Below are 27,864 nucleotides of genomic sequence, written 5' to 3' on the forward strand. Positions count from 1 at the left end.
GAGTCCCTCACAAATCTCCACTTCGGGAGCTTTTTCATGACTTGCAGCATAACCGAGATGTAGTCTGCATTATTTACTTCGTTACCTCCACGAGAGATCTTTAAAACCAAAAGGCCTGAAGCCTTAATTTAAAACCATAACCATGGTTTGAAACCAGGATTTGAAAGCCCAAATTGAAATCCAAACCCACTTCAAACCGTGACTTTAACCCTATAAAGCCAAACTCAACCCAATAAAACCCTGACGTATATGATCTGACACATGCATTGCACGGATAATCCATTAGAGGGCAGTATCACCCAACTGATGGCTTTTCCAGCGACCTTGCAAGATCACAACAATTGAGAAAGGAGAGACACCATACTTATTAATAGTGGGAAATGTTCTTTCTGATTTTTTGAAATACTAACATATGTGATATGTCTGTTTATTAATATATTTGTGACAGTTTTAGATATTCAAATTTAAAGCATTGTGACCGGATGTATCAAATATGACACAAATAAAGTCATATGTGGAAGTGATCAAAAGGACCAATAAATACTCTATTAACAACAAATCTGAATTTTCTCTCATATTTCATGGTTCGGGCTTTATAGGGTTAAATACTAATCCTTGTTTATAACACTGCCATTTTTTTTAAAGAACTCTAACCTTGGCTTGAAACCCTTATTTGAAATCCTACTCCTTGTTTGAAACCCTAACTCAGTCTTGAAACCATAACTAACTTGAAAGCTAACCCATTTTTCACCTTCAATTTAAAATCCTAAACCTGACCTCGAAACCTTATTTGAAACCCTAATTGTAGTGAAAATGTATTTTACACAACCAAAACTCACTCAGTAGCGCCCCCTGTATCACTTCAACGCATTACCATGAGACCAGTTACTACTTTCCTATTAGCCTTAATTAACTTTAGCCTTAAAAAAAAAGTCCACTTAGCTTAATGCCAACAAACAATGCAAAGCGACATCGACATGCTAACAGTTAGCGTCGATAGCCACGATTTTAGAAGCAACGGATCTTTATTACTATTCTTCTAACGTACAATAATGAATGCTCTTTTTAATTATTTAAAACGCGTACATAAAAATTTGGGATGGGAAACTTGCAAGTCATTAATGGCATTTCATTTCATTTCAGTCTTCGGAGTTATCTCCCTCTCCCTTCCCCCACAGTTTCCGGTGTTATTATTGCACATGTTTATAGAGCATCTCCTTAAAAGCCCGCTTCCCACGTCACTCCTACTCCATCCACTTCCTCCTAATGGCTCTCCCCGTCCGTATCGCCAAACATTAGCCCGGACTGGAGCAAGATAAAAGGCGGCCATCACGAGTTGCGACTTTTCCACCATTCCGAGAAGGCGGAGCCATGGTTTGCCTTTCTGAACCCCCTCCGCCAACAACCCCCACATGGCCCCCTTCCAGTTAGCGCCTTATTTGGCTGCGAGTAATCCCTGGAGGTCACGTATGGATGCTTCAGCTCGACGGGTGCTGATGCATGACGCTCGCGGCGCGCACCACTGCAGGGAAATCCAAATAACAAGCCGTGACAGTTTCTCAACACACACTGGTGGCATAACAATGACAAATACGCAGAGGACATTTGTGTGTGTTAAAGGGAACATTATTATGGAATAGGACTATTTTGATTGATTACCTTAAATTACAAGTTAAAGGGATACTTGACTCATTGAGCCATTTTCAACAGTAAAAAAGTGAATATTTTGTCCATAATTCATTTGAGAATGTCATTATTATTCACGTACAATTAACACCTTTAAAAACTATATTTTTTTTCAATTTGCCGTCGACTGATGATGACATCACCTGTGCTGAGGAAGTAGTTAACGACCAATCATGCCTCACCTGTTTTCTGGGCTTGGTCAGCAAACTGAGCCATGATTGGGCGTTGCCTACTTCCTCAGCACAGGTGATGTCATCTTCAGTCGACAGCAAGAGAAAAACATAGTTTTTAAAGGTATTAATTGTACATGAAAAATTATAAAATTCTCAAATTAATTATGGGCAAAATATTAACTTTTTTTTACTGCTGAAAATGGTTCAATGAGTCAACTATCTCTTTATTTGTTTTATGACCAACTTGTATGTCAAATTTATTTACCCCATTGAAATGAATTGAAATTCCATTAATCTGATCTAGCTCAGATTATTTTTTTTTATTTGGCTCTTGTTAAAAAAAGAAAAACAAGCTCTGTATTATATAAAATAGCAATACAAAATAATAATAAAAGAGATTGTAAAAATTGGGGCCCAACCGATACGGGTTATTTGAAACATATTACAGTATTTGGCAGAATAAAATTACGAGGGGGGGGGGGGTTGTTCCTGCTATTTGTGTCTCCACATGAGCCACAAGTGAGTGACGGCAAACTAATGTTACATGTGCTATATCTGGTCGCGACACGTTTGTTTTGCTTTTTATGTATATTTTTATTACATTTTCTTGAAATCTACTCAGGTGGTGACCAGTTTACTTGGGTGGCCCGCCCAAGTATTAACATGGTGTGGGAAACACTGGAAATGTGTGTGAAGTATGTTTTTTTTGTTTCCTGTTGTTTGTCCTCTTCCCATAGAAAAATACATTTAAGAACAGTCATTTTATTTCTTTCATTTACATCGACTTTTTTTTTTTTTTTTTTTTACACAACCTGAGATGTGTCAGAGTTAAAAACCCCGAAGCTGTTTATTTTCTCCATTTTTTATTTTTATTTTTATTTTTTTGGGCTGAACTGTGCTGCTTTTTTTCTTGACAGATCTCATGGATGGCACTTTAAGCTCCTAAGTAAAAGAAAAAATAATCACATTATGTTCCGGCCGAGGGATTTCGTCAGTAGGGTCACCGAGGAGGTCCGTCATTGGCTCAGTGTGAAGAATAAATACACACACACACACACACGGAATACGTGACCACTGCTAATTAAAACATGTCAGTGCACACACTTTAGATTTGGGTTCTCTGGAGAAGGACGTGACATTTACCTCTCTCATGTTAAGTTTGAAACCTGATCATTATACTGTACATAGAGTATATGACCTATAAATATATTCATCTCCAGCATATCCCTACTTTACGATGCACAAATGTACCTATTCTGAAATGCCACACGCCAAAGCTTTGTCGAAATACACAAAAACTAACGCAGAGGTTACTAATACAGATTTTTTTTTCAAATGAGCAAACTTAATTTATAATCGTCCAGTATGCATCAATAAATACATGAAGCTATAGCATTGCTCTGTGTAGGCGTAAAAAGCAGGATTGATGACGATTTAACCACAGGTGGTGAATCCAGGTCCAGAAAGTAAAAACCCTGCCACAGTTTGGCTTTAGCCCCAGTGGCTAATTAGCTAGCTCCCTAGCTAGCGCCCATGGTGCTCGTTTACCTGCTAGGGAGCTAGCTATCATCAATGGCTAAAGCCAAACTGTAGCAGGGTTTTTACTTTCTGGACCTGGATTTGCCACACCTGGATTTAATATTGAATAATCTTTGGCCAAAATGAGGCTGATCTTGAAACGGGCGTACTTCCTGTTTTTGCTCGTCTTTCCAATTTATACACAGTAGAGCAATTGTGTGCCGCCATCTCGTGGTCAACAGTGGAATTACAACCGAAATACTGTAAAACTGTAAAACTCTACACACACAAAAATCATTAAAATGTGGTATGATGAGTTTGAAATTATATTTCAGTTTTTTGGTGATCAAAATTTGTAGCATATTTACAGTTTTACTGATTAATACAAACAATTATGAACATTTTGGGGGTAGAGCGTCAATTGCAATAAAAAAAACACGGGCCAAAATAACATATATATCGCCGCCATTTTAGATAGCCTTCATGTCACCGTTCCGGGGAAACCGTTTCAAACCAACGCGCAGGTGACACCTCGTCAGCATTGATGTTTGCTTTACTTTTGAAATGTTGCGGTGCGTTGTGATATTTAGATGTTTTTCCTTATTTACTGTACACGCATACAGTACAGACACACAAGTGAACGTTCGACCGCCCTCTGCTTACATCTGTTGCCATGGTGATGGGAGGCATGGCGACAATGGCCGTGTAGCTCATTAGGTCCACTGTCAAGAATGGCAATGTTAGCGAAGTGTATGCATCCTGCCAGCATTCTTTTAGACCCCTCATTGTTAGTGACATAATAAACTCAACGGCCACAATATTAGGTACACCTGCACAGCTAAAGACATGCGTATACTGCAGGGGGTCTCAAATTGAGGTCACGTGAGAACCAATTAACTTTAACGACCATGTACCCCTCAATGCCATCAGAACTTTTTTTGACTGAATGCTTAACAGTTTAATATAATGGTCATCAGCTGGCTAAATATTCCTCTCGAAGGGCAGACACACACGTTGCAAAGCTTTTTTTTTTTGAGAGAGAGAGAGAGCTCAGTATTGTTCATTTGGCAGTCTTACTGATTCAACATATCATCATTGCTCTCTTTTTTTGTTTTTTGTTTTGGTGTGTGTGGTCTTGTTTTTGTTACAAACTGGGGCCAACATTTCGGGATTTCAGAGTTGTGGGGCCCACCCGTCCATGTGGGGCCATTTTGCTGGGCCCCACAAGTTTAGACTTCTTTTTGAGGGTCAAGACTTGGTTTTAGAGTTTAGGTTTGAATTGGGTTATGGTTAAGGTTAGGGTAAGGAATCGGGGCAGGCAATCATTTTTGATGGTTGGGGTTAGGGGACGGGGCTAGTAAATGCATTATGTCAATGAGATGGCCCCGCAAAGATAGTAAAGCAAAATTGTGTGTGTGTGTGCGCGCGTGTGTGTATGCACGTTAATTCACACCTGAAAGCCATTAAAAATCCCATACCCTTCACCTTAACCGAATACTTCAGAGTCCCACCAGAGTCCTGAAGTTGTCAGGAGACCAGAGGAAGGATCAAAGGAGGGGAAAGATGAAACAAAGTGAAATCCAGCACCAACCAGACACCACCTACCATACCACCCACAGGTTTATAAAACCAGAATCTTTCACCAACCCCCAAAACCTCTAAATTCCAACAGATCACAGAGACCTCAAGAGACCAAAGGAAAAACTAAAGAAAGGAAGGAAGGACAGATGAAGCAGAGTGAGATCCACAGACAACCAAGTTAACAATCATGTGACAGATTTAACATTTTGCCGATCTACAAGTTCTACTGTTTTGTGTTCAAATATCCGGTTCTTCTAAAACTGTCGCTCTCAATGCTAACTGTTAGCTTTGCGTTGTTTGTCAGCATTAAAATCTGCGTTTTGAACGGCCAATTCGCATCACAATTTAAGTTACCGACGATTGGTGCACATCCCCCGTAGACATGCACTTTTAATGATACAACATTATCATTTATTTATTTGTAAACTAGAGCTTGCAGACCCTCAGGGGTCCCTATAACTGCGTTTGAGAACCACCACTATGCAGGTGCTGTATGAAAATATTCCAATCGTGTGTATTTGAGAGCATTCGAGAAGCCAGATATATATACACAGCGGTCATCTGCACTTCTACTGATATTTGCTAATGCCGAATTTTGTGCATACCGCTCTCGTATTGGATCTTGTTAAAATACTGCTGGGTTAGTGTATTTTATGTTGAGGCCGTATAGCTGGCATCGACACACACACCAACAAACACACCACAGGCATTCCAACATTGCTCTGCATTGGATTATTCTCTTCCCGCGTGTGATTTATTCATAAGGGAGTAGAAAGCCATCAGATGAGGAAATCTCCCAGGTGCTACAGTAGAGCCAAGTGAGTGTGTGTGTGTGTGTGTGCGCACGTTTATTGAAGTGTGTATGTTTGTTGCCGAGCGCTCACAAGTGCTTTGTTTCTACTCTTTTCCCAGCTAGCTGATTACTCTTGGGCACCCGGGATCAGTTTGGGTCAAAGATTCCTTCTCCGCTGCGCTGCAAGGGGTATAAACGTTACCGTCTCGCATCTAATGCTTCAATAACACTTCACTGCGCCGTGTTTGTGATAAACGAGGCCAAAGTGTCAAATAGGTAAACGTAAACGTGCTGCGGGAGTTAAAAGCAGCAATGATTTTTTGGACAGCTGTTCATGCTCTTAGCTGGCGACTATTTCATATTGCGGTTCTGGTCTGTTGGTACTGACCCGGTTAGTGATGATTACGTTGGCGGACGGAAACGCACTTCCGGCAATGCGTAGTCCGTCAAATTATGGATATTTCCCATCATTCGTTAACTCATTCAAACCCCAAAATGTATAAATAAGTTTTTAATGATTTCTCCTTCCCTTTCAAAAACGTATATATACATTTTCATGTTCTTTTTTTTATGCTAGAGCATACGGGAGGCTTTGATACAGCTACTGACATGAAGAGGTGGCTTAAAGTAATGGTAGTTATTACAAAAAAACGACCAGCAGGTGGCAGCAGAATATAAGAGATCAACCAGGGCCATGTTGCAACAAGCTCTTTTTGTCAGTGTTGTCAACAGGTTTGTGAATAATGATGAAACTTAGCTATATTCTAATGTTAATTGCTGCAAAACAGAAACAGATACAAATATACTTTTTTTTTCCTGATGAAAGAAGACACTCTAATATTTTTTTGGGGTAGGTTCGATGTTTTTATAGCAATATAACACAATATTCTGTGAACCTTCAGTCAAAATCCAGTAAAAAAAAGAAAAGAAATAAAAGTCAGGAGAGAAGGGGGTTGCTTCAGTGAAAATGGCTGGGAGTGGATGAGTTAACCTCTGGATATATTGCATACATTTTGTTTGTATGTATGGGAGGAGCTAATTTAGCAAAAGTTGTTAGTGGAAATTAATAGAGATTTCTTTACTCCATGTGCGCACTTTTTTTTCCAAAATAAATAATTCAGGGTTACGTCAAATAAGTTTGGAAGGACATTCCTTTTGCGATCGTAGTTTGTTACATTTTACGGTTTAAACTATTACTATAACCAACCAACCCCAATTCAGATAACCAGCGTGACAGCTGCTGGAGGCGGCGAGAAGTCATCTTCTCTTCACTAGCAACAAACAAAGCTGCTCTCGCCCTATTTTTGGTCTGCAGGTGGTCTTGAACCGCCAGCCTCTGCTCCTTCTTTTGCAGCCAAGTCCTTCCAGAGTGACAAACACAATGACATCAGTCTGAAGCTTGGCAGGATTCTTTTGTGTGATTTCCCCCAAATCCCCCCCCCCCCCACACACACACACACACACACACCTGTATTGTCCCCCGATCCGGCAGGCCTCGCAAGGTGATGCAGGTGCCATACTCATTACTGGGACAAATCCGAGAGCACCTGGTGCATTCTGCCAGGCAGCTTTCTGTTCAATTTGGCAAAAGTACTCAGACAAGTAAAAGTACAGATGTTTGTTTAACACAGTTTAGGCTGCACTTTTCATTAAACTTGGACATTGTATTTCCCCCAAAAATTCCTGAATTGACTTTAAGGGCTCTCCACATTGCCAGCTGTTTTTCGACCCACAAAATATTGTGTTCCCACGACGGCGTATTAGGGCCACGTATAAATATATATTTTTAGTGGATGGGGGCAATATCCACCACACACCCCCCCACCCCAAAAAAAAAATTTTTTTAGACTTCATAAAGTGGCAGATATGCGAGAAAAAAACTCAGAAACTTGCGATAAATACACGTACAATGGAGTGTACAAATATATTTTTTTAGAGGGTGAGGGCAACATTCTGAGAAAAAATATTGTAAATTTGCGTAGTTTTATTTTAATTTAATTTAATTTTATAGTAGTTTTTTTTCGTGCAAAACTACTATAAAGTTGCAAATTTTCCACTTAATAAAGTCGCAAATTTCCGATTTTTTTCTCGCAAATTTGCAACTTTATAAATTTGCAAATTTGGCACTTAGTAAACTCGCAAATTTACGAGTTTTTTTCTTGCAAATTTCTCACTTTATAAAGTAGTATAGGAATATTGCCCCCACCCTCTAAAATATATATATATATTTATATGTGGCCCTAATACGCCGTCATATGTCCCAAACCGTATCTACCAGATGAAATAATATTTAGTAATGTTGCCATCTTCTGGCGATTGCCTGCCATTAAAATATCTAAGCTCCATGTTGGCTGTGAAGCTACAGCAGCACCTCCTCTGCCTCTCCCATTGAAAAACACGGTCTGACGAGTACACTCGTCCTTGGCAGTGAATGAGTTACTTCCTTCCCACCACTGACTAGCCAACAAACAAAGCATGGTGACAGAATGCAACTCATCAAGTCCCCACAGTGCGAAGATGTCGGGATGTGGCAAGCAGCCGTTGGTGTCACGCGTGTTGCTGGTCAAACTCCCGCTGCTTTGGCTGCGGGGGCCTCGGATAAAACCCACGCTCTTAATTTATTGTGATTCCCGTAGTGAGTGTGTGTTTTCTCTCTCCTGAGGGGCTTCACTTCACTCGTGCGCGTACTTCCGAAATAATGTCACGTCAACGGCACTTTAACAACGCTGGCATTTATTTTTTTTTGGACTGGAAGAAAAAGTACACGGCGGGTTCTTGGGGGAAATATATTTGCTGTCAGTGTCGTATCATACTTAATCATGTTTATTTAGCTTGACACCTGTTTGTGTCTCTCTCGACAACAGCACCCCCTTCCATCCTCTGCCGACAAAAATCAATTGTGCGCCAGACACGACTGGTACGATGGAAATAAGAAGCCACGTGAAATTATCTATTGATTTTTTTTTTTCTCTCCCTTCGTGGCGGGATTGTTTCGTGGTTGTGTCTTGTAGTGAGTTTTAACTCGCTCAGGCGGAACGCTCTTGTGGGTCCAGTCAGCTTGCTGAACATCAGGGCCATGGGAATGAAAACAAACAAGCAGGCTCTGGTTTCAAGCCCCCCCCCCCCCCCCAAAGGGCCAACCCCACCCCCCTTTTCTGTTCAAATGACTCGGCCCAAGAGGTCAGAACACACAAATGCCTTCAGAGAGGAGAAGCCTCTGATTTGGATCATTTTTGGGGAGGGTGTTAAAAGTTGAGTGTTGCTTGCGAGAGATGGCTGTCCGGCATGAAAAGCCCATTTCCTGTTCCTCTCCCGGGAAACTTCTGTCAGACCTTGGGGACCATCTTGGAAAATACAGACGTCATCCATCCACTTAAAAAAAAAAAAAATGTTTTACCCCCAAGTAGACATGCTGCTAAATTTATGCTGTTGTTGAGGGTTTACTGTAAGCCTGCCCCCACCCTTTTGTCCCCTCGGAATGACGGAGCCATTCACTCTTTCCCTACTCCCTAATCACTATAAGGATTGTTACGTAGTGGACCAGAGAGTTCACTAAAAAGTCAACCAAAACCCTCATCTTATGAGTTTTTTTTTTATTAATTTTTTTTGGAGCTAAGTTAACTACAAGCTGCAGATGGCCAACTATTCTTCAAAAATGCCAGCTTAGCCGCTATAGCCACTTTCAGTTGAAGTTGATTGAAATTACTAAACATAAAACTAAGAGAATTAAACATGGTTATTTAATCAAATCACATAACTTTAGTTTCTTAACAATAAAAAATACTGCTAGCTTAATGCTAACACACAATGCATAATGTTATGTAGTGGATCAGTAAGTTCACTAAAAAGTCAACCAAAACCCTCATCTTATGAGTTTTTTTTTTTTTTGGTGTTAAGTTAACTACAAGCTGCAGATGGCCAACTATTCTTCAAAAATGCCAGCTTAGCCGCTATAGCCACTCTCAGTTGAAGGTGATTGAAATTACTAAACATAAAACTAAGAGAATTAAACATGGTTATTTAATCAAATCACATAACTTTAGTTTCTTAACAATAAAAAATACTGCTAGCTTAATGCTAACACACAATGCATAATGTTATGTAGTGGATCAGTAAGTTCACTAAAAAGTCAACCAAAACCCTCAACTTATGAGTATTTTTAGCGCTAACTTCTCAACAAGCGGCAGATGGCCAACTTCTTCAAAAATGCCAGCTTAGCCGCTATAGCCACTCTTAGTTGAAGTTTATTGAAATCACTAAACATAAAACCAAGAAAATGATTACACATGGTTGTTTAATCACATCGCATAACTTTAGTTTCTAAAAAAAATTGCTAGCTTAATGCTAACACACAATGGATAACGTCATAGAGGAGCTAACAAAGCTAACATTTTACTATCAGGAGCTAACTAAGCTAACATTTTACTATCAGGAGCTAAATGACATTTTTCTAAGTGAACTGTATCCATGTCAATCCTTTCATATGCTTATTAGGGTTCAATTTCTGTAAATATACATATGTTTATAAGGTTTATATTAACGTTAAGAGTGCATTAATGTGCTGCTACCAAAATTATACTAATCCAATTTGGGTGGTACATTATTACATGCATATCTTTATTTTACACATTACCTGCTTTTGTCAGCTGAGAAAAAAATACAATCTTATTATTCATTGCAGTAATAAAGTTTATTTTTTCTTGCTGATTGCAGTATAGGCAACATAGTGATTTTACTTGCCATAAACGTGTGTATTATACATACTCAGTTCTGTACTCGCACCTGTTGCCTACTTTCATGTGCTTTTATGTAAAACAATCATTATTACTACATATAAAGTGCTGTACATGGAATAAAAATCAGTCATGCAGGAAAGACAGGTATAACAAATTTGGGGTCGAAATGGTGGTATTTTGAGTAATCAATAATAAAAAAAAATTAAAAAAGTCCTGTGCTTCTTTTATGACGGCCTTCTTTTTCCACAGCATGTGGAGTGGACGTGAATGTGGTTTGACTGCCCCCTAGTGGCAGCTTCATCACATTCACAGGACTTAAAACCTGCTGCTTTTCTAAGCTCTTCTTTTATTTACCTGTTCTTATTTATTTTAGGATGGAAAGAAGAAATTTGATAAGGAGACGGAGAAATATTACTCCACGCTTGAAAGACACCTCAACCTGTCGTCTAAAAAGAAAGAAGCTTATCTTCAAGAGGTAAAACCCAAACAAACTTTTTCTTTTTTTTAATAACTAATGCAGCTTTGTGTGTCATCTCAAGACTTTTCTTTGACTGCATTCTGACCCGGTTCTTTTTTTGCCCGTTGGCAGGCCGACACGCAGATTGATAAGGAGAGGCAGCTCTTCTACGACGCGTCCCTCGAGTACGTCTTCAAAATACAGGAAGTGCAAGAAAAGAAGAAGTTTGAGTTTGTGGAGCCGGTAAATTGAACTTATTCACTTTGATTAATTTGGCAAGGGAAGCGTATTTTTTAGCGTCATGCATACAGAAGGCAAATTCATAGTGCTTTACAGCGGCAAAGACATAATTATTAAAAACAATATTAAATGATGGAAAATCACATGTTTTAATAATTTTTATTAATCATGACTTCAATATCAATCAACCTAATCGTGATTATTATTTTTTCCGTAAACGCCGGCAGCCTTAGTGTAAGCCAATGATTCTGAAAGTGTGTTATTACTACCACAAATTTTATTTACGTATTATATGAAATACATTTTCATTGAATCATTAAGTAATTTTTTAATTCTTATACAAGCGCACAACGATGCATAATGTTACAGTGGCTTAAAATAAACTTGAATATACTTTTTAGAAATTAATCATCTGTATTTTTGTGTGTTGGGCATTCATAGTGGTTCAGAACATGAGAGCTAAGAATTTTTTAGGTGATGTAAAAAGTTGAGAACCACTAGTTTGGTTTTGACAAGCTCTTGCATTGGACCTTAACTCTTTCACTGCCAGACGTTTTCAGAAACGGGTTGTCCCCACTGCCAGCCGATTTAAGCATTTTGACTGATCTTTCAAGGTCCACAGAAAATGTTGTGTTTGGACTATGGAAACACACATACTACCAAATGAAAGATTGGCTCAGCTTTCATCAGAAAAAAAAGTTTGTTTCTACCTTATTCCGTTCTTCAGTAATCAACAATAGAAAATGGTTACTTTCACCGAAATTCTCTCTTTTGAAACAAAAAACGGAGAAAAAGAGCTTTTGGTGAAACGATGTTATTTCATGCACTCTAGTGATTTGTACACTTCTTTTTGTCCATGAATGATGCCACAAACACCTAAATAGTGCTTTACTTCTGTAAAACGCTTTCACCAACAATGAAAAAGTGTTTTTTGATTGCAAAATACGTTTATTTCCATTCAACAGTGTAACAATTTGACAAAACAATTTCGCAAACTATTTACAAATGTGTGCAACTGTGGTACTACTTACAATTATGTGGATGTTTCAAATACAGTTTTTCCTTTTGTAACGCTCTCCTGCGTACAAGGAGACGCCAGGACTCGCACAACAGTTTACTTTCGCTTTCACATTGGTCCGTTTTGCGTGCAAACGCTACACTTTCTTGACGGCCTTTTTTTCCGGGGAATAAAAAGCAAGTAGCAGACTGTACACACTCCTCCGATGAATATGCATTGGACTCGGGGCACTCTCCGTCGTCCGATCGAACGTCCGCCTGTGCGTGCTCGGTTGCGCTCCGCGTTACGACACCGTCATAGCCGCCGCGTCAGCGGTTCCAATTTCGCCGTCAAGCTCGGATTCACCTTCATCATCATCGAGGATGATCACCGTCGTCATCAATGTACTATTTTAGCGTTGGTCGATGCCTTTCGTCTTGTAAGTGTAGAGCTGCTTGCAAACGCTCGCCATTGCCCGTTCCCTCCTCCATCTAGCTCCAGCTAACGTCTTCTACTGCCGCGTCAATGCTTCCCAACCACGGAGTCACCACCCTCATCTTCATCATCGATGATGATCATCGTCGTCAACAATGTGCTTTTTCAGCGATGCTTTTGGTCTTTGAAAAAAACGTCTCGGGTGTGAGCTCCTCGCGACCGGCCGCCATTTTTCCTTTGTCTTCCATTCTCATCTCCTGCTCGACGCTCTAGCTCCGCCTCTACTGACGCCCACCCGATCTTGTCATCGCTGCCCTCTAGGGGCCAAAAATAGTCATTAGGCACAACAGACAGACTTGAAACTTTCACCAGACATGCGGAAGGGTTTCCTCTACCCGTTTCAAAAAAAAAAAAAAAATCATTGGATGACGTCTTTTGACGTCATTGGCAGTGAAGCGTAGGTTTTTACTTGACGTCTTTAAACGTCAGTGGCAGTGAAAGAGTTAATAAATGGGTTAGGCGTGCCTAATATTTTGACCTGCGAGTTTACACCACAGCCGCGGGTGTGTCATAAAACCAACCATTTCCAACATATCCATTGGCGAAGGTGACAGGTAATATGAAGTTCTCGTTTTTTGTATGTGTGGGGAGACGTGAGTTGAGAGTCAAGTATTTTTTTGATTTTTGAAAGAATCATCCTAACCCACCGTCTGCATCCCCCCTCTTTGTTTACATCTACTGTCAGCCCACCTTGCAAAGTAAGACCCCGCCCGCCCCCGCAAACGAAATATAAATCTATTGGCCCCCGCAGGTCACCGCGACGGGACTCAACCTTGCGGCCCAGTGATGAATCTGCGGACAGATAAGGTTGATTCATCCTTGGGCGTTTGATACGGCCGAGCTCATTCTGAAGATCAAATCAGCGTTTGTGTCAGCGGGATTTGACTGAGAGACGCTCTCATCGGGCGAAAACATTACGTACACCTGTGCGGTCTGATGGGTCCGCAACATTATTTCCAAACACACGGTCGTTTCGACTTTACGACGCCCGTGCCTCGTTCGTAGCACCTTCTTTTTTCGTTAGTTTCCTACAGTAGTCACGCCTTTTTTTTTTTAGTTATTTTAAGTTTGGAAATAACTCCGCTCTGCCGCTGTCGGTACCAGATGTGATCGGTTTGCCAGATCGTATCGGGGTTGCCTTAAACGAACGCTACAGGATTGGCTGGAAATGATCCGGTTGACGTCAAGCATTGGAAAGAAAATATTAAAGATGTAATTTAGATAACAAAATGTTTTAATGGAAAAAAATATCTGCCTCAAATAAAAACCAAATATCAAAATTTATAGAAACATGGTCTACGTATATAGAATTTTTTAACCTAATTCCGGTTACTTAATTCTGTCTGTTAGCGAGAGCCACTACATCGTGATAACTTACATTGATGTTTCTGCATCTGGCAATTTATTATTATATTATATTATTAGTATGGGATTTTTTTTTAATGGGCTTTAGTTGAACTGATGAATACACACACGCTCGCACGCACGCACGCACACACACACACACACGCACATACACATACTCACCCACATACAAAAAAAGGGGTATATATATATATATATATATATATATGTGTGTATATATATATATATGTATATGTATTTAAAAAAAAAAAACATTTATTAAATTTTTTTTAATTGATTTGTTGGATTTTTAAAAAAAAAAAAAAAAAGGAGAGCAATGATGATGTCAAATCGAATGAACAATACTGAGCTCTCCCGTAAAAAAAGAAAAATAAATAAATAAATAAAAGAAAAAAAAAAGGAAAGAAAATATTAAAGATGTAATTTAGATAACAAAATGTAGGGACTGAAATTATAAAAGCATAAATAAACCTAAGAATTTAAATAAATATATATTGAAAATATTATAAAATAGATTGAATAAATGATAAATACACAAATGAATTGCCTGAGATGTGACAAATATTGTCAGTTTAGATTGCTAAAGTGGTCCTATTATCATTAAGACTGTTTTTGTGATGTATTGTGATTTGTGAACAGCTAAAAAAAAAAGAAACCAAACGTCTGACTCGCGAATTTAGTTAGCACCGCTGTACTGACGTCATCGGCAAGCATGAAGGCGCTTCAATCTATTTTATTCTTCCATCTTAAAGTATCCTGCTTTTACATTCTCATTTTTACAATTTCAATCCATACATTTTGTTGTTTAAATGACATGTTAAATATTTTCTTTTCAATTTTTTGAAGTAAACCAGCTTTTTTTTTTTCATATAACTTTATTTGAACAATTATAAACCGACAATTTCCAGCCAATCCCGTGGCGTGACGTCATCGACGTGATTTAAAAAAAGAAAGAAAGAAAAGATTATAAAAAAAAATTAATTTTAATTAATCGCATGTCTTCACTAGTTAACTCACGATTAATCACAAATTTTATATCTGTTCTAAATGTACAATAAAAAAAAAAATTCATTTCTTGTTAACTCTTTGACTGCCAAAAACGTTAAATAACGTTTCGTAAAATCCTATGGAGGAGTGCCAAAGACGTTAAAAGACGTTTTTTTCAAAACAGAGGTGGAACTAACCATTTTCTATTGTTGATTACTCAAAAACGGAATAAGGTAGAAACAAACTTTTTTTTCTGATGAAAGATGAGAGTCCAATCTTTCATTTGGTAGTATGTGTGTTTCCATAGTCCAAACACATCATTTTCTGTGGACCTTGAAAGATCAGTCAAAAATGCTTTAATCGGCTGGCACCCACAGCATCCCTTTTCTGAAAACGTCTGGCAGTCAAAGAGTTAACAAAAGTGGAAAAAAATGTTAAACTAATAGAAATAGTTCAAATGAATTTTTGACGTCTATAGCCGTCAATGGCAGTGAATGAGTTAATGTGTGATTATTTTTTCAATGTCTCCTTCGCATGTATTTTTTTAACAAAAACAAGCAAAGGATTAATATGTGTAACAATAAAAAAATATCAGATTTATCGTACCACACAATGCACTACTGATTTGATATGATTTTGAACAAGCGACTGTAATTGCCATAATCTGTACACAACAACAACAACAACATCGCCGAAAGCTGCTCAACCGCGGAGGAGTTTGGACCAAGAGGGTCACATGGAAGTGCACCTCATCTCCAACTTTTTCGAGCACCCTACCCTCTCTCTGTGTTGATACAGTAAACGAGCGTGTGTATGCGTGTGCGCTAATGCCCGAGTGCCGCTCGTCCACAGCTGCTGGCTTTCCTCCAGGGCTTGTTTACGTTCTACCACGAGGGATACGAGCTGGCTCACGAGTTTGAACCGTACAAGCAGCAGCTCCAGTTCAACCTCCAGAACGTAAGCACTGACCCGCATCTCACCGTACCCTGCATGGCCGTCACATTTCTCTGCTGCTGGTTTTAAAAGGAGACATGCGATGCATTTTTTTTAGGTTATGAGTCAAAAGAGTTCCCAGGTGTCTTAATAAAGGTTTGCTACTTGTTTCCAGAGAGAAGAAGATAATCTGATACTCATAAATTTGCATACCTTTGGGTATGTCAATTTCTGAGCTTAACTGCATATATCACCATTCACTGCTACTGTAGTTGGTAGAAATTAATTTGTGCTTGTAAGTTTGCATACCCTGAGGTATGTAAACTTATGAGCATGCATTCCCTAGGGTTATATAAACCTATGAGCTCAATTGTTTAAATCATCATCCACCAATAGTTGGCAGACATTCAGTTGTGCTCGTAAGTTTACATGTAAACATATTTTACTTACATTTACGTGTGAACTTATGAGCACATGCCCGAGTGGTATGTAAACTTTATGAGCTGAAATTTATACATATCACACTTTACCACTAGTTGGCAGTTGTGCTCATAAGTTCACATACTCCTAGGATATTTGAACTTATGAGCACAGTAAGTAATGAGGTTGTGGCCTTGTAACTGCTCACCCCTCCCCTGCAGGGTGTGCCAACGTAAGAACTACTCCTTTTCAAATTAACATTAAAAGCTGAGTTCTAAGAAAAAAAATTAAATTTGCACTTGAGCATCCCCAAAAAAATTCTAAAAGCACGGCTTGTATTTTCACTTAGAGTGGCAGCACTTCATCACCAAGTAGGTAAACACGTGCTGACTTTTTCCGATTTCTGACCAGAACTCCATCATATCACCTGAGCAAGCGTTTTTTTTTTTTCTTAACTCTTTGACTGCCAGACGTTTTCAGAAAAGGGATGCCGTGGGTGCCAGCCGATTTAAGCATTTTGACTGATCTTTCAAGGTCCACAGAAAATGTTGTGTTTGGACTATGAGAACACACATACTACCAAATTAAAGATTGGACTCTCATCTTTCATCAGAAAAAAATAGTTTGTTTCTACCTTATTCCGTTTTTCAGTAATCAACAATAGAAAATGGTTAGTTTCACCTCTGTTTTGAAACAAACGTCTTTTAACGTTTTTGGCACTCCTCCCTAGGATTTTACTAAACGTTATTTAACGTTTTTGGCAGTCAAAGAGTTAAGTACTTTTTCCTTAACATGTCCCCTTTAATGTATTCTGCCCTTAATTTTTTTTTTTTTAAAAAAAAAAAGAGGAAAGGTTAAGAGTCAAAGAACAGCAAGCTGCGTTGGACAGCAGTCGCAGCCCCAGGGCTCCTGGAAATCAGCCTGACGCAGCAGCCGTTGCGCTGACATTTTACACTTGCTCTCCACGCCCCGCGAGGCTGAGGGCTCTGATAGCACTGCAAGGCTGCATCAGCATCTCGCCAGCGCTCCACACTATGACACGCTGCAGTCAGCCAGTGGGGGGCAACTAACACAATTCTGAAAATGCTTCGGCGCGCAAACACAAGTCTATTCAATTAGATGGTTCAGATCTGAAACGTCAACACTCAACGTTGCTGATCGATTGGATCGGATTGTTTATGCCATGACAATATTCCAGGTTTCTATTTTGTGCCATTTTTAAACCTTAGAAGAATTTACATGTTTTACGGTTACTAGAGGAGGATTGCAGCGTTCTCTTCTCTCCATGCAGACGCGCAACAACTTTGTGAGCACCAAGCAGGAAGTGGAGAAACTGATGATGAGGATCAGGTCTGCCGACCAGGACTACAAAGCTCCGGGCCGGTGGAGCATGGAGGGCTTCCTGTATGTGCAGGAGAAACGTGAGTGGAGGAAGGTGTCTGTCACTCAAATGTTACACTTAAGAAATCCATATCCACGTTTTTTATGTTTTTTGTGCAAGAGCATACAGAAGGCTTTGATGCAGCTCCTGAAATTAACTCTTTGACTGCCAAAAACGTTAAATAACGTTTAGTAAAATCCTATGGAGGAGTGCCAAAGACGTTAAAAGACGTTTGTTTCAAAACAGAGGTGAAACTAACCATTTTCTATTGTGGATTACTGAAAAACGGAATAAGGTAGAAACAAACTTTTTTTTTCTGATGAAAGATGAGAGTCCAATCTTTTTTTGGTAGTATGTGTGTTTCCATAGTCCAAACACATCATTTTCTATGGACCTTGAAAGATCAGTCAAAATGCTTAAAATCGGCTGGCACCCACGGCATCCCTTTTCTGAAAACGTCTGGCAGTCAAAGAGTCAAGAGGTAGCTTAAAGCAATGGGTAGTTACTATAAAAAAAACGGCCAGCAGGTGGCAGCAGAGTATAAGAGACCAACCAGGTCCATGTTGCAACAAGCTTTTTTTCTTAGCGTTTTCAACAGGTTTGTGAATAATGATGCAACCTAGCTATATTCTAATGCTAATTGCTACAAAACAGAAAAAGATACAAATATATGTTTTTTTTCCCTGATGAAAGAAGAGACTCTAATCTTTCTTTTGGTAGGTTCAATTTTTTTATAGCAATATTCTGTGGACCTTGCAAAATCAGTCAAAATCCAGTAAAACGGCCGCAGAGCGAAGGGGGTTGCTTCAGTGAAAACTTTATTTCTGAAATTAGAGATTTTTTTTTTTTTTCAATTGTTGCAGTTTAGCTATTGGGGATAATTGTGTCAAGGAAGTATTTGAAAATGACACATTTTGCACTTCCACTTAATTTTCCAAATGAAAATGTCTGTAAGCCATTCCTTTTTAAGTGCAATGTTGGAAGACAAGTTTGTCATGTTTTTGTTGTTGTGTCTTAGGTCCTCTGGGCTCCACGTGGGCAAGGCACTACTGCATGTATGAGAAAAGCAGCAAAACTTTTACTATGAGCAATACTGACAGCAAGTCAGCCAATAAACAGGTAGTTCACACTCTCCTTTTTCTTTGTTTTTTTTTTTTTGTTTAAACTCGGCATATTTTTGTTTAGTTTGGACTTTGCTTAGCTAAGAGTTTTGGAGTTTGGTCTCCTTAGTTTGATTTTAGCTTAGCCTAGTTGCTCTTGGGTTCATTTTGTTTAGTTTGGCTAAGTTTGCTTTATTTTATTTTAGTTGAGTTTTGTTCAGATTATCTTCATGTTTGTTTATCTTAACTTTACTTATTTAGCTCTAGTTAGTTTTATCCTGATGTTTCTTTATTTGATTTTTGACATGTTTGACACGTTTTTTTGTTCTACCGTTTTTTTATTTTTAAACACCAGCATTGTACATTTAATACAGAATTATTTTGGGCGTTTTTTTATTGCATTTATCTTTTAGAACGGCCTGGTAGTAAACCACCCCGAGATGTTCAAGCTCAAATCATGCATCCGGAGGAAAACGGACTCCATCGACAAGCGCTTCTGCTTTGACATTGAGGTGGTGGAAAGGTCTGTGACTTTGCATAAAAATACTCAATAAAAAGTCCCAATTATTTCAATTTATTTGAATCTTTCCCGTTGTATTTATTCAAGGCTCGAGGAAAAAAAAAAAGCTTGATTGAAGTGCATGTGAGATGTTTTATGTTCCATCCAACCCAATTAACCCAGCGTGTCCCGACAGAGACTCCACATGTCAACAAAGTGATGTCGTTGGGCTTCCATTAACATCCGTGTTTTCATCTCCCTTCAAGTCTGGCATGAATCCCCGACACCTCTTTGTTGCATATGCAGTATTCCCCCTCTATTTGCTGCAGATCAAATAGTGAAGGAATGAATAGTGAATATGTGGGGGATTACTTGTAACCTCAACGTTTTAAACCCATCCCCAGTCCTTTTTCTCCCCCCCTTCTTCTTCTTCTGTCTACATGTCCACGTAGAAACGGCGTCTGCCGCGGAACTCTTTTCAGGCCGCTTCGGTTGTTCTATAAAGTCCGGTACGTGAGCGGACCCTCGTTGCATGTGCATGCGCGCGTGTGTGTGTGTGTGCGTGGCGCTTAGGTGTGATTCGCACCTTATTCTTTTCTGCCCAGTTTGCTGCCTCGCTGGGACAAAAATGTGCATATGCTTTTATAGTGTGTTTTGCAGTGATTGTCATCCTCATGGAAATCAAATCTTTCACTTTCTGCTTTAATTGATCAAATTGAAACTTCATTTGCTAGCAGCTGAACTTCGATGACTTGAATTTTTCATGTGGGGCTTATAATGTGATATGATGTTCTGTGAAGGAGTGGCAGTGTCATGCTGAGAATGAAAAGGATATACAGTACACAGTATATAGTATACATACTACAGTAAAAAAAGTTGTATTTTGTTGGAGGAAAGTCAATCTTAAAAGAATAAAGTCACATTTTTCAAAGTCATAAATTGTATAAGAATGTAATTTTATATAATATATTTTTTTTGAGTTGCACTCCTACCAGAGAAAGACGTATTTTGCTAAAGGGAAAAAAGTCGTAATGGTAGGAGAATAAGGTTGTATTTTATATATATATATATATATATATATATATATATATATATATATATATATATATATATATATATATAAATAAAAAGGGTTGTAATGTTGCAAGAATAAGAATGTAGAGAACGTAGAAATGTATTCTCGTAAGATGGACTATATCTTAAAAAAAAATGACTATTCTAAGAAGTTTGCAAATTCTGGAAGAAAAAAAATACAACTTAATTTTTACAATAGGGCTTTTGTATTATTTTAAAAGTATGACTTTTTTCTTTAAAATAAAAACGTTTATTAAAATAATTTTTTACTTTTCATTTTTAGGGGGGAACCAACTTTAGTCGAACAAGAAAAATATGTCATCGTTCTTGTACTATCACGACTTTATCTCAATATTATTAAAGACTCTTGTCTAAAAAAAAAAGAAAATAATTTATTCTCCTACAATTGCAACTGTTTAACTCTAAAACCCTTTTTTTTTTGCTAAAAATGTACTTTTGTCTTAGAAGATTCTGTCTTCTTTTCATTTTGATTCTCTTCATAACATTCACATACACGTATGTGCAAATGTGACAACCAATAATATGGCCCAAACAATTGAGCCGCGCCTCCAAATCAATCCATCCGAGCGTTTTTGCGTGACCCGCTGATGAGGTTGTGAATAAGCGGATGCATGCTGGGTGTGCAGTGGTGAATCACGCTGGCATTATGCAGCTTGTAATCAATCAGGCGTGGAATGTGAAGCACCGGCAAGCTATAATTTGGTCACACTGGCCCCTTTAACAGCGACTAAACATCCCTGACATCATTCTGAAACCAGCACCTTTTTAAAAAATATATATATTTCTCCCACCCCAGGCATGGTGTCATGACACTGCAGGCGCTGTCCGAGTCCAACAGGAGGCTGTGGCTGGAGGCCATGGATGGCAAGGAGCCGGTAAGGAACCCACCGGGACCAATAAGAGGGAACCAAAAACGACTTTGTAACTCAATCATGTGCCACTGGCTCCCTCATGTGGCTGCTGCTGGAAACTACAATGTTCTAAAATAAAAATGTAAATAATCAAATGTGTAGGTCAAATACTGTATGAATAGAATTAATCATGTTTGAGTTTTTTATTCCACTCCATTGTGATTCATTTAATTATAATTAATTAATCATTTAATCAATAAAAGTTCATAAAATAAATAATGAATTAATAAATTAAAAATAAATAATGAATAAAATAATGAATAAAATAATAAATACATTTTAGTTGCATTATTTATCCAGCTTATTGTCATTAATTTAATTATAATGAATTAATTATTTAATCAATAAAAAATCCTAAAATAAATAAATACATTTAAAATAAATAAATAAAAAAGATAAATAAATAAGTAAATTCGAGTTGTACTTCTTTTTGTCATTTTAATTATAAATGTATATTTTATTTATTATTTTTTTGTATTTTAATTATAAAAAATCAATCATGTAATTAATAAAACATCCTAAAATACATCATAAATAAATACATTCTAATTCAATAATAAATAAAATAATAAATAAATTCAGGAAATTTACCAATTCTGTAATAGTGTAAAATATGTAAAAGAGTAGAGAATGGGTAAGTACTGATATGACCTTATTTTAAGGTATTGGGTACTCGTGAAGGTTGCCGATACCAACCAAAAATACTTAAGGGGGGGGGGGGAATCTTACATAGGTCTTATTGTCATTTTGTTAAACAAAATTTTATATAACTCAGTATCAGTGAGTACTCAAAAGAGTTGCTCATGTTGGTATCGGTCTGGGGGAAAAATCCCTATAAAACAGTAGAATAGCAAATTGTAATAGTTAAATATTTATTTTCACATAATTATTGTTTTCTAACATGCCTTGTATTTTTTTTAATAATTAAAAAAAGAAAACCAAATATTTAATCAAATGCATTTTTAAGATTTGAACGTTATTTTTTTTTAAATTTTGTACTAATTTATTTTTGTTTGATTATTTACAAGAATTATGCTAAACGTTAAATAATGATTAAAAAAATAATTAATGGATTAAAAAACAGAGTAACCCTGCTACGCTAAAATTAATATTTTGCTTTGCCTTCTTGTAATTGTGTAGATTTACAACCTGCCTGCCATACTAAGCAAGAAGGAAGAGAGTAAGTTTGACTTTAAATCTCTACCAATGCCCTTCATTTGTGAAGTGAACACATTTCTAACATGTTCTGTTTTGCCAGAACCTTATCATAAAAAGTTCCCTTGTCACAAAATACGGTACAGTGATGTCATCGTATGAGATCCAGTAGCAACGTGTGCAGTGTCGCTAGTTCAAGTGTCATTGTCACTCAATTATTATCTGTTGATCCAACTTTTGTATTATAGACGACTAGAGTGTGAGGGACAAAAAGTTGTCATGTCACCCTAATTAATTCATATGTTAGTTATTTTATGAGAATAAAGTTTTGTTTTTAGACTAATGCGATATGAATTGGCGACCAATACAAGTAAATGTCTCCCAGCATTCCTTAACGAGGCCGGCTTCAACTTTGTGAGGAAGTGCGTCGACCTGGTGGAGAGCAGAGGTAACGCATCTTCAAGAGTGCGACAAATAATCCAGAACATGTGACGGACATCATGTTGCTGTTCATGCACGCAGGTCTAAATACGATGGGGCTGTACCGGATCGGAGGTGTCAACTCCAAAGTGCAGAGACTGATGACGACAGTCTTTTGTAAGTAATGATGGGATTGGCTGCAACAGGATTTGATTAGGCCAGCACGGTGGCTTAGCGGTTTGCACGTCTGCCTCACAGTCCAAAGGTTTAAATACAGAATTATCTCAGGGCTTGCTGATAGGACAAGCCGAAAGTCACGCTAACCTATAGAGAATCGCTTTATCGGAACTTACTTTCTTTTTGCCACACCATAATAATAATAGTTTTGGATATTTTATTATGGTTAGTGTGTGTGTGGAAAATGCTTAGTTTCAGTTTAGTTTTTATTAGTTTTAGTTACGCTGAGTGTTATTATTTTTTTAAGCATTTTTATTCTGTTATTGAAATGTTTGTTTGTTTTTTCAAATGTATTTTATTTAATTAATAAATTTTTATTTTATTGTTGTTTTAGTTGAGTTTTTATTCGTTTTAATATTAATGTTAAATTTTTTTAAAGCGTTTTTATTCCATGAAAGACATTTTTTATTTATTTAATTTATTTATTTTATTTTCAGTTTAGTCTTTATTCATTTTAGTATTAGTTTTAGTTACAGTGAGTGTTTTTTTTAAGCATTTTTATTCCGTTAAATAATTTTTGAAATTATTTTTATTTTATTTTATTAATTTATTTTATTTTTGTTTTAGTTTCATTTTTTTTGTTTTAGTATCAGTTTAGTTACAGTGAGTGTTAATTTTTTCAAAAGCATTTTTATTCCAAATATATTTTTTCAATTTTATTTTGTTTTATTTGTTTTAATTTAATTTATTTTATTTTTGTTGAGTTTTTATTCGTTTTAGTATGAGTTTCAGTTAAAGTGAGTGTTAACTTTTTTGATTTTTTTTTCTTCTTCATTCCATTAAAGAAATGTTTTTTTCCCCCCAATTGTATTTAATTTTTTGTTAATTTCCGTTCAATATTTATTTTCCCCCTCTCTGGTTGTTTTCCTGTTCCCATCCATTCCAAGCATCCAAGGCAGCCGCGGACATGGACCTGGATCCCGAGACGTGGGACAACAAAACCATCACCAGCGGCTTGAAGAATTACCTCAGGTCAGCTCACCCCGTCCTCGTTCCGTCACAAATCACCATTTAGCGTCTCTCGCAGACCGGCGCTCCCGTTGTGTGACTCATCAAGCCTGCCGGCTGATTCACACGGGAACAAGCGGCTGCCATGAATTCATAGAAATGAATGACAAGCAATACCTTTTTTTTTTTCCTTAAATCTGCAGGTGTCTGTCTGAGCCATTAATGACCTTCAAGCTGCATAAAGAATTCATCATGGCTGTCAGTAAGTTCTTGAAAATAAAAGTACAGACATGAGGCCAAATTTCACTCAGTTATTTTATACTGTCTTGCCCTTGTTTGTGCCTTTATTGGGAGCGCTGTTCATGTTGTACACAATTTGGCCTCTTAGGGGCAGTGTGGCTCCGCGCATTCTGATACACTGTTAAATTGTAGCCACATTAGAGAGTAGAAGGAAAAAGTCACGATCAAGGTATTCCAATAAGAGTTGTTGTTTTTTTGCAGCGTAGGAAGATCATATGCCGGTGAGTAATGTTAACATGCTTTTCTGTATACAACATATACAGTGGCGCGGGTAGCACGCTAATTAGCATTAGCGAGTCAGACTGGAGTGGATCATGACGATTCTTTGCACATCTATGATTTGAGGCTGAAATCATTGTCAATCAAATCATTTTGAATCAAAAAGTAGTTCAGAATCGAAGAATCGAATCGTAGACTCAAAAATAGGAATCGAATCGTGAGGCAGTCAAAGATTCCCACCCCTAATGGGCAGGCACTCAAAGACCCAACTAGTTGCATACAAGCAATTAAAAATATATTTAAAAAAAAAAAAATAATAATAATAATAATAATAATAATAAAAATAAAAAAAACATTTATTAAATTTTTTTAATTTATTTGATTTTTTTAAAAAAAGGAGAGCAATGATGATGTCAAATCGAATGAACAATACTGAGCTCTCCTGGGGAAAAAATAAATAAATATATATATATATATATATATTTTTTGTACTATGTCGTCTTTAAAGAACTAATTGTAATTTGTAACTTTGTCACCATTTTCCTTTCAGAATCGGACGACCAGAACTACCGAGTGTGCGCTGTCCATTCTTTGGTCCACAAACTGCCTGAGAGGAACAAGGAGATGCTGGAGATGCTCATCAAACATCTCGTCATGTATGATTCCACTCTATTCTCGGCAATGATTAGAGTAGACAAAAGTAGCGGTAGCATTAGATACACATTAGTGAGAGACAAGTTTGATTCCCAACCACAGTGCCGCAGCAAATTCGCATTTTAATGTTGCTCATGATTGGTGGTACTTGAAGAGCTAAGTATTGTTTAAATTGATACTTATATTAAATAATGATCAAATTTTAGGAACGATACTTGTGAAGGGCGACCAAGCAAGTCACATCTGTTGTTTTCCACTCATAGAGTGTCTACCCAAAGTCAGTCCAACATGATGACCGTGTCCAACCTGGGCGTCATTTTCGGGCCCACGCTGATGCGCTCGCAAGAGGAGACGGTGGCCGCCATGATGAACATCAAGTTCCAGAATATTGTGATGGAAATTCTGATTGAGAATTTTAACAAAGTGAGCCCAATTTCTTGATGTAAAAACAAAAGCTGTATTGAAATGATGATTTTATATGATTCTGCAATTTCCAGATCTTCCATCAGCCTCCGGACCCCAACGTGCCGCAGCCGCAGCCTCAGAGCCGGCCCGGTTCCCGCAGAAGCAGAGCCATTTGTTTGTCAAGTGGCCCCCGGAAGCCTCGCAGCCTTTACACACCCACCCTGTGCTTGGCTGACGCAGAAAGTGAGTACCAGGAGCAAATAAAATGCTGGTTGCACCCATTTTGTTTTTTTGCCAGTTGTCAAAGGTGAAAGGATGGCTTTGACATGTGGCGTTGCACAGGGATCTGTTCTTGGACCACTTCTGTTACACTAATTATGTCATCTAAATATGGTGATGTAGCATAGAAGTTACAATACATAAAATGTGGATAATATTTAATGTTTACCCCCCCCCCCCCCCCAAAAAAAAAAAACAATTGTCTTACTTTTGTACCTTACTCTTATTGACACTGTTATTTTTTATTTGTTTGTATACAGTAGTTACTCATTTTTTCAGATTTCATATTTTGCAATATTGTATGGGAAAAAATGGATGTAAGGTTTTAGGGATTACAAATTACATTTGATTATGGGCTCCAGCATGGCCGCAACCCTCGTGAGGATAAGCGGTTAGGAAAATGGATGGATATATATTATGGTATATACTGTACAATATTATATACTATATCGAATTGTATTATTGCTAATAATTTCATAAATATGGAGGCACATCTCTATCATATTTAATTTATTTATTTTTAGCATTTCTTTTTTATGTTATTGTTAGTTTTTTGGTATTTTATTACTAGCATAGGTTTTTCATTTTATTTTTGTGAGTGTGTTTATTTTAATTTGAGTATTTCTTATTGTACTTTTAAGTATTTTGTTTTATTTTATTATGATTATGTTAATGTTTTATTTTGTTATTTTATTATTATTAATTGATGATGCTGATGCTTATTACATTTATTTAATTTTATTTTATTATTTGAGTTGTTTATTGTAGTTATTTATTTTATTATTTTATTTTAGTTAGACTTGTTTTTATTTTAGCTGTAGTTTTTCTGATGGCATTTTTTTATTATTAGTAATTGTTTTTCATTTAATTTGATTTAGTTTTAATTTAGTTTTGATTGTTAGTGTTTCTTTGTTTTTCATATAGTGTACTTATTTATACTTTTTTATTATTTTTTATTTTTAATGTTCTATTTTCATTTTAACGTCTGCGCTTCATATTTAGTTTTACTTTTTAAAAGAAAAAAAAATTGAACTAGATTAAGTGCAATTTCTGCAGAAATTGCATGGAAATGCTGAAAGCTTATGAAGAAAGTTGAAAGATAAATGATGTGAAAATTACAAAGTATTACTTGTAGTTGAACGATAAATGAATAAAAAGAAAGCTTGAATTGCAATCCGGCGGAGGCGGGATTCGAACCCTCGCCTCTAGTAGCCTACCCATTGAGCCACAGAGCACATTTGATAATGGAGGAATATCTTGCTGAATACGGATCAGTTCTGAGAAGATTGTTAAATTGAAGTGCTGGTTCAGGTTTTAATGAGGGCCCGGTGTGCCTCCTCTCTGGCCCCTGCATAGGCGACGCGTGCAGCAGCAGTCCAGGCAGCAGCCCCGTGGGCAGCACCGAGTCTCTGTCCTCGCACTCCTCGGAGCACAACGGCTCCTCCCAGGCCGAGACGGCGTCCACCGCTAAAGCCAAGAGCGCGAGGGAGCACCCTGACGCCGCGTCCCTGCGCTCCAGCGGGCCCCGGAGCACCGAGTCCAGTTCCAGGGAGGAGGCGGGCCCCACCGACGTGGAGTCGGAGGACGCCCTCAGCGTGTCGTCCGTCACCGCCGTCGCCCCCAAAAAGGCCCCCCACCAACCGAGACCGCCTGATCTCACGGCCGCAACCGGTCTCAAGTCGCAGCGCGTGTCGGAAGGTGAGCATCGAACCTTCGTTAATAATTCGAAAGATATTGTCCGCGTTAGGGTCGCAGGTAAATGAAGCCGAGCTAACAAATTGACAAATAACAGTTCACGGGGGGGTCAAACTCAAGGCCTGGGGGTAAGATCCGGCCCCATCACATCATTTTATGTAGCCCACAGAAAGTGGGTCAACTTC

General features: G+C 37.8%; 1 protein-coding gene across 5 annotated transcripts in view; it reads left to right on the forward strand.

Annotated features, from left to right (window-relative positions):
- Window positions 1-27,864, forward strand: part of arhgap42b (Rho GTPase activating protein 42b) — an 80,884-nt gene that overhangs the window by 40,424 nt on the left and 12,596 nt on the right. Inside the window, exons 5-21 of one of the 5 annotated variants that reach the window (XM_077565357.1) lie at window positions 10,861-10,962; window positions 11,077-11,187; window positions 15,881-15,985; window positions 17,673-17,802; window positions 18,781-18,881; window positions 19,276-19,385; window positions 19,814-19,870; window positions 21,253-21,331; window positions 22,508-22,547; window positions 22,908-22,970; window positions 23,045-23,119; window positions 24,067-24,151; window positions 24,331-24,389; window positions 25,197-25,302; window positions 25,564-25,723; window positions 25,798-25,948; window positions 27,329-27,682. In XM_077565357.1, the coding sequence (XP_077421483.1) occupies window positions 10,861-10,962; window positions 11,077-11,187; window positions 15,881-15,985; window positions 17,673-17,802; window positions 18,781-18,881; window positions 19,276-19,385; window positions 19,814-19,870; window positions 21,253-21,331; window positions 22,508-22,547; window positions 22,908-22,970; window positions 23,045-23,119; window positions 24,067-24,151; window positions 24,331-24,389; window positions 25,197-25,302; window positions 25,564-25,723; window positions 25,798-25,948; window positions 27,329-27,682 (1,888 nt within the window). The remainder of the gene's footprint in view (window positions 1-10,860; window positions 10,963-11,076; window positions 11,188-15,880; window positions 15,986-17,672; window positions 17,803-18,780; window positions 18,882-19,275; window positions 19,386-19,813; window positions 19,871-21,252; window positions 21,332-22,507; window positions 22,548-22,907; window positions 22,971-23,044; window positions 23,120-24,066; window positions 24,152-24,330; window positions 24,390-25,196; window positions 25,303-25,563; window positions 25,724-25,797; window positions 25,949-27,328; window positions 27,683-27,864) is intronic. The other 4 variants (XM_077565358.1, XM_077565360.1, XM_077565361.1 and 1 more) reach the window with 4 other exon arrangements.

Source organism: Vanacampus margaritifer, chromosome 5 (assembly GCF_051991255.1).
Source record: "Vanacampus margaritifer isolate UIUO_Vmar chromosome 5, RoL_Vmar_1.0, whole genome shotgun sequence".
Lineage (NCBI taxonomy): Eukaryota > Metazoa > Chordata > Actinopteri > Syngnathiformes > Syngnathidae > Vanacampus > Vanacampus margaritifer.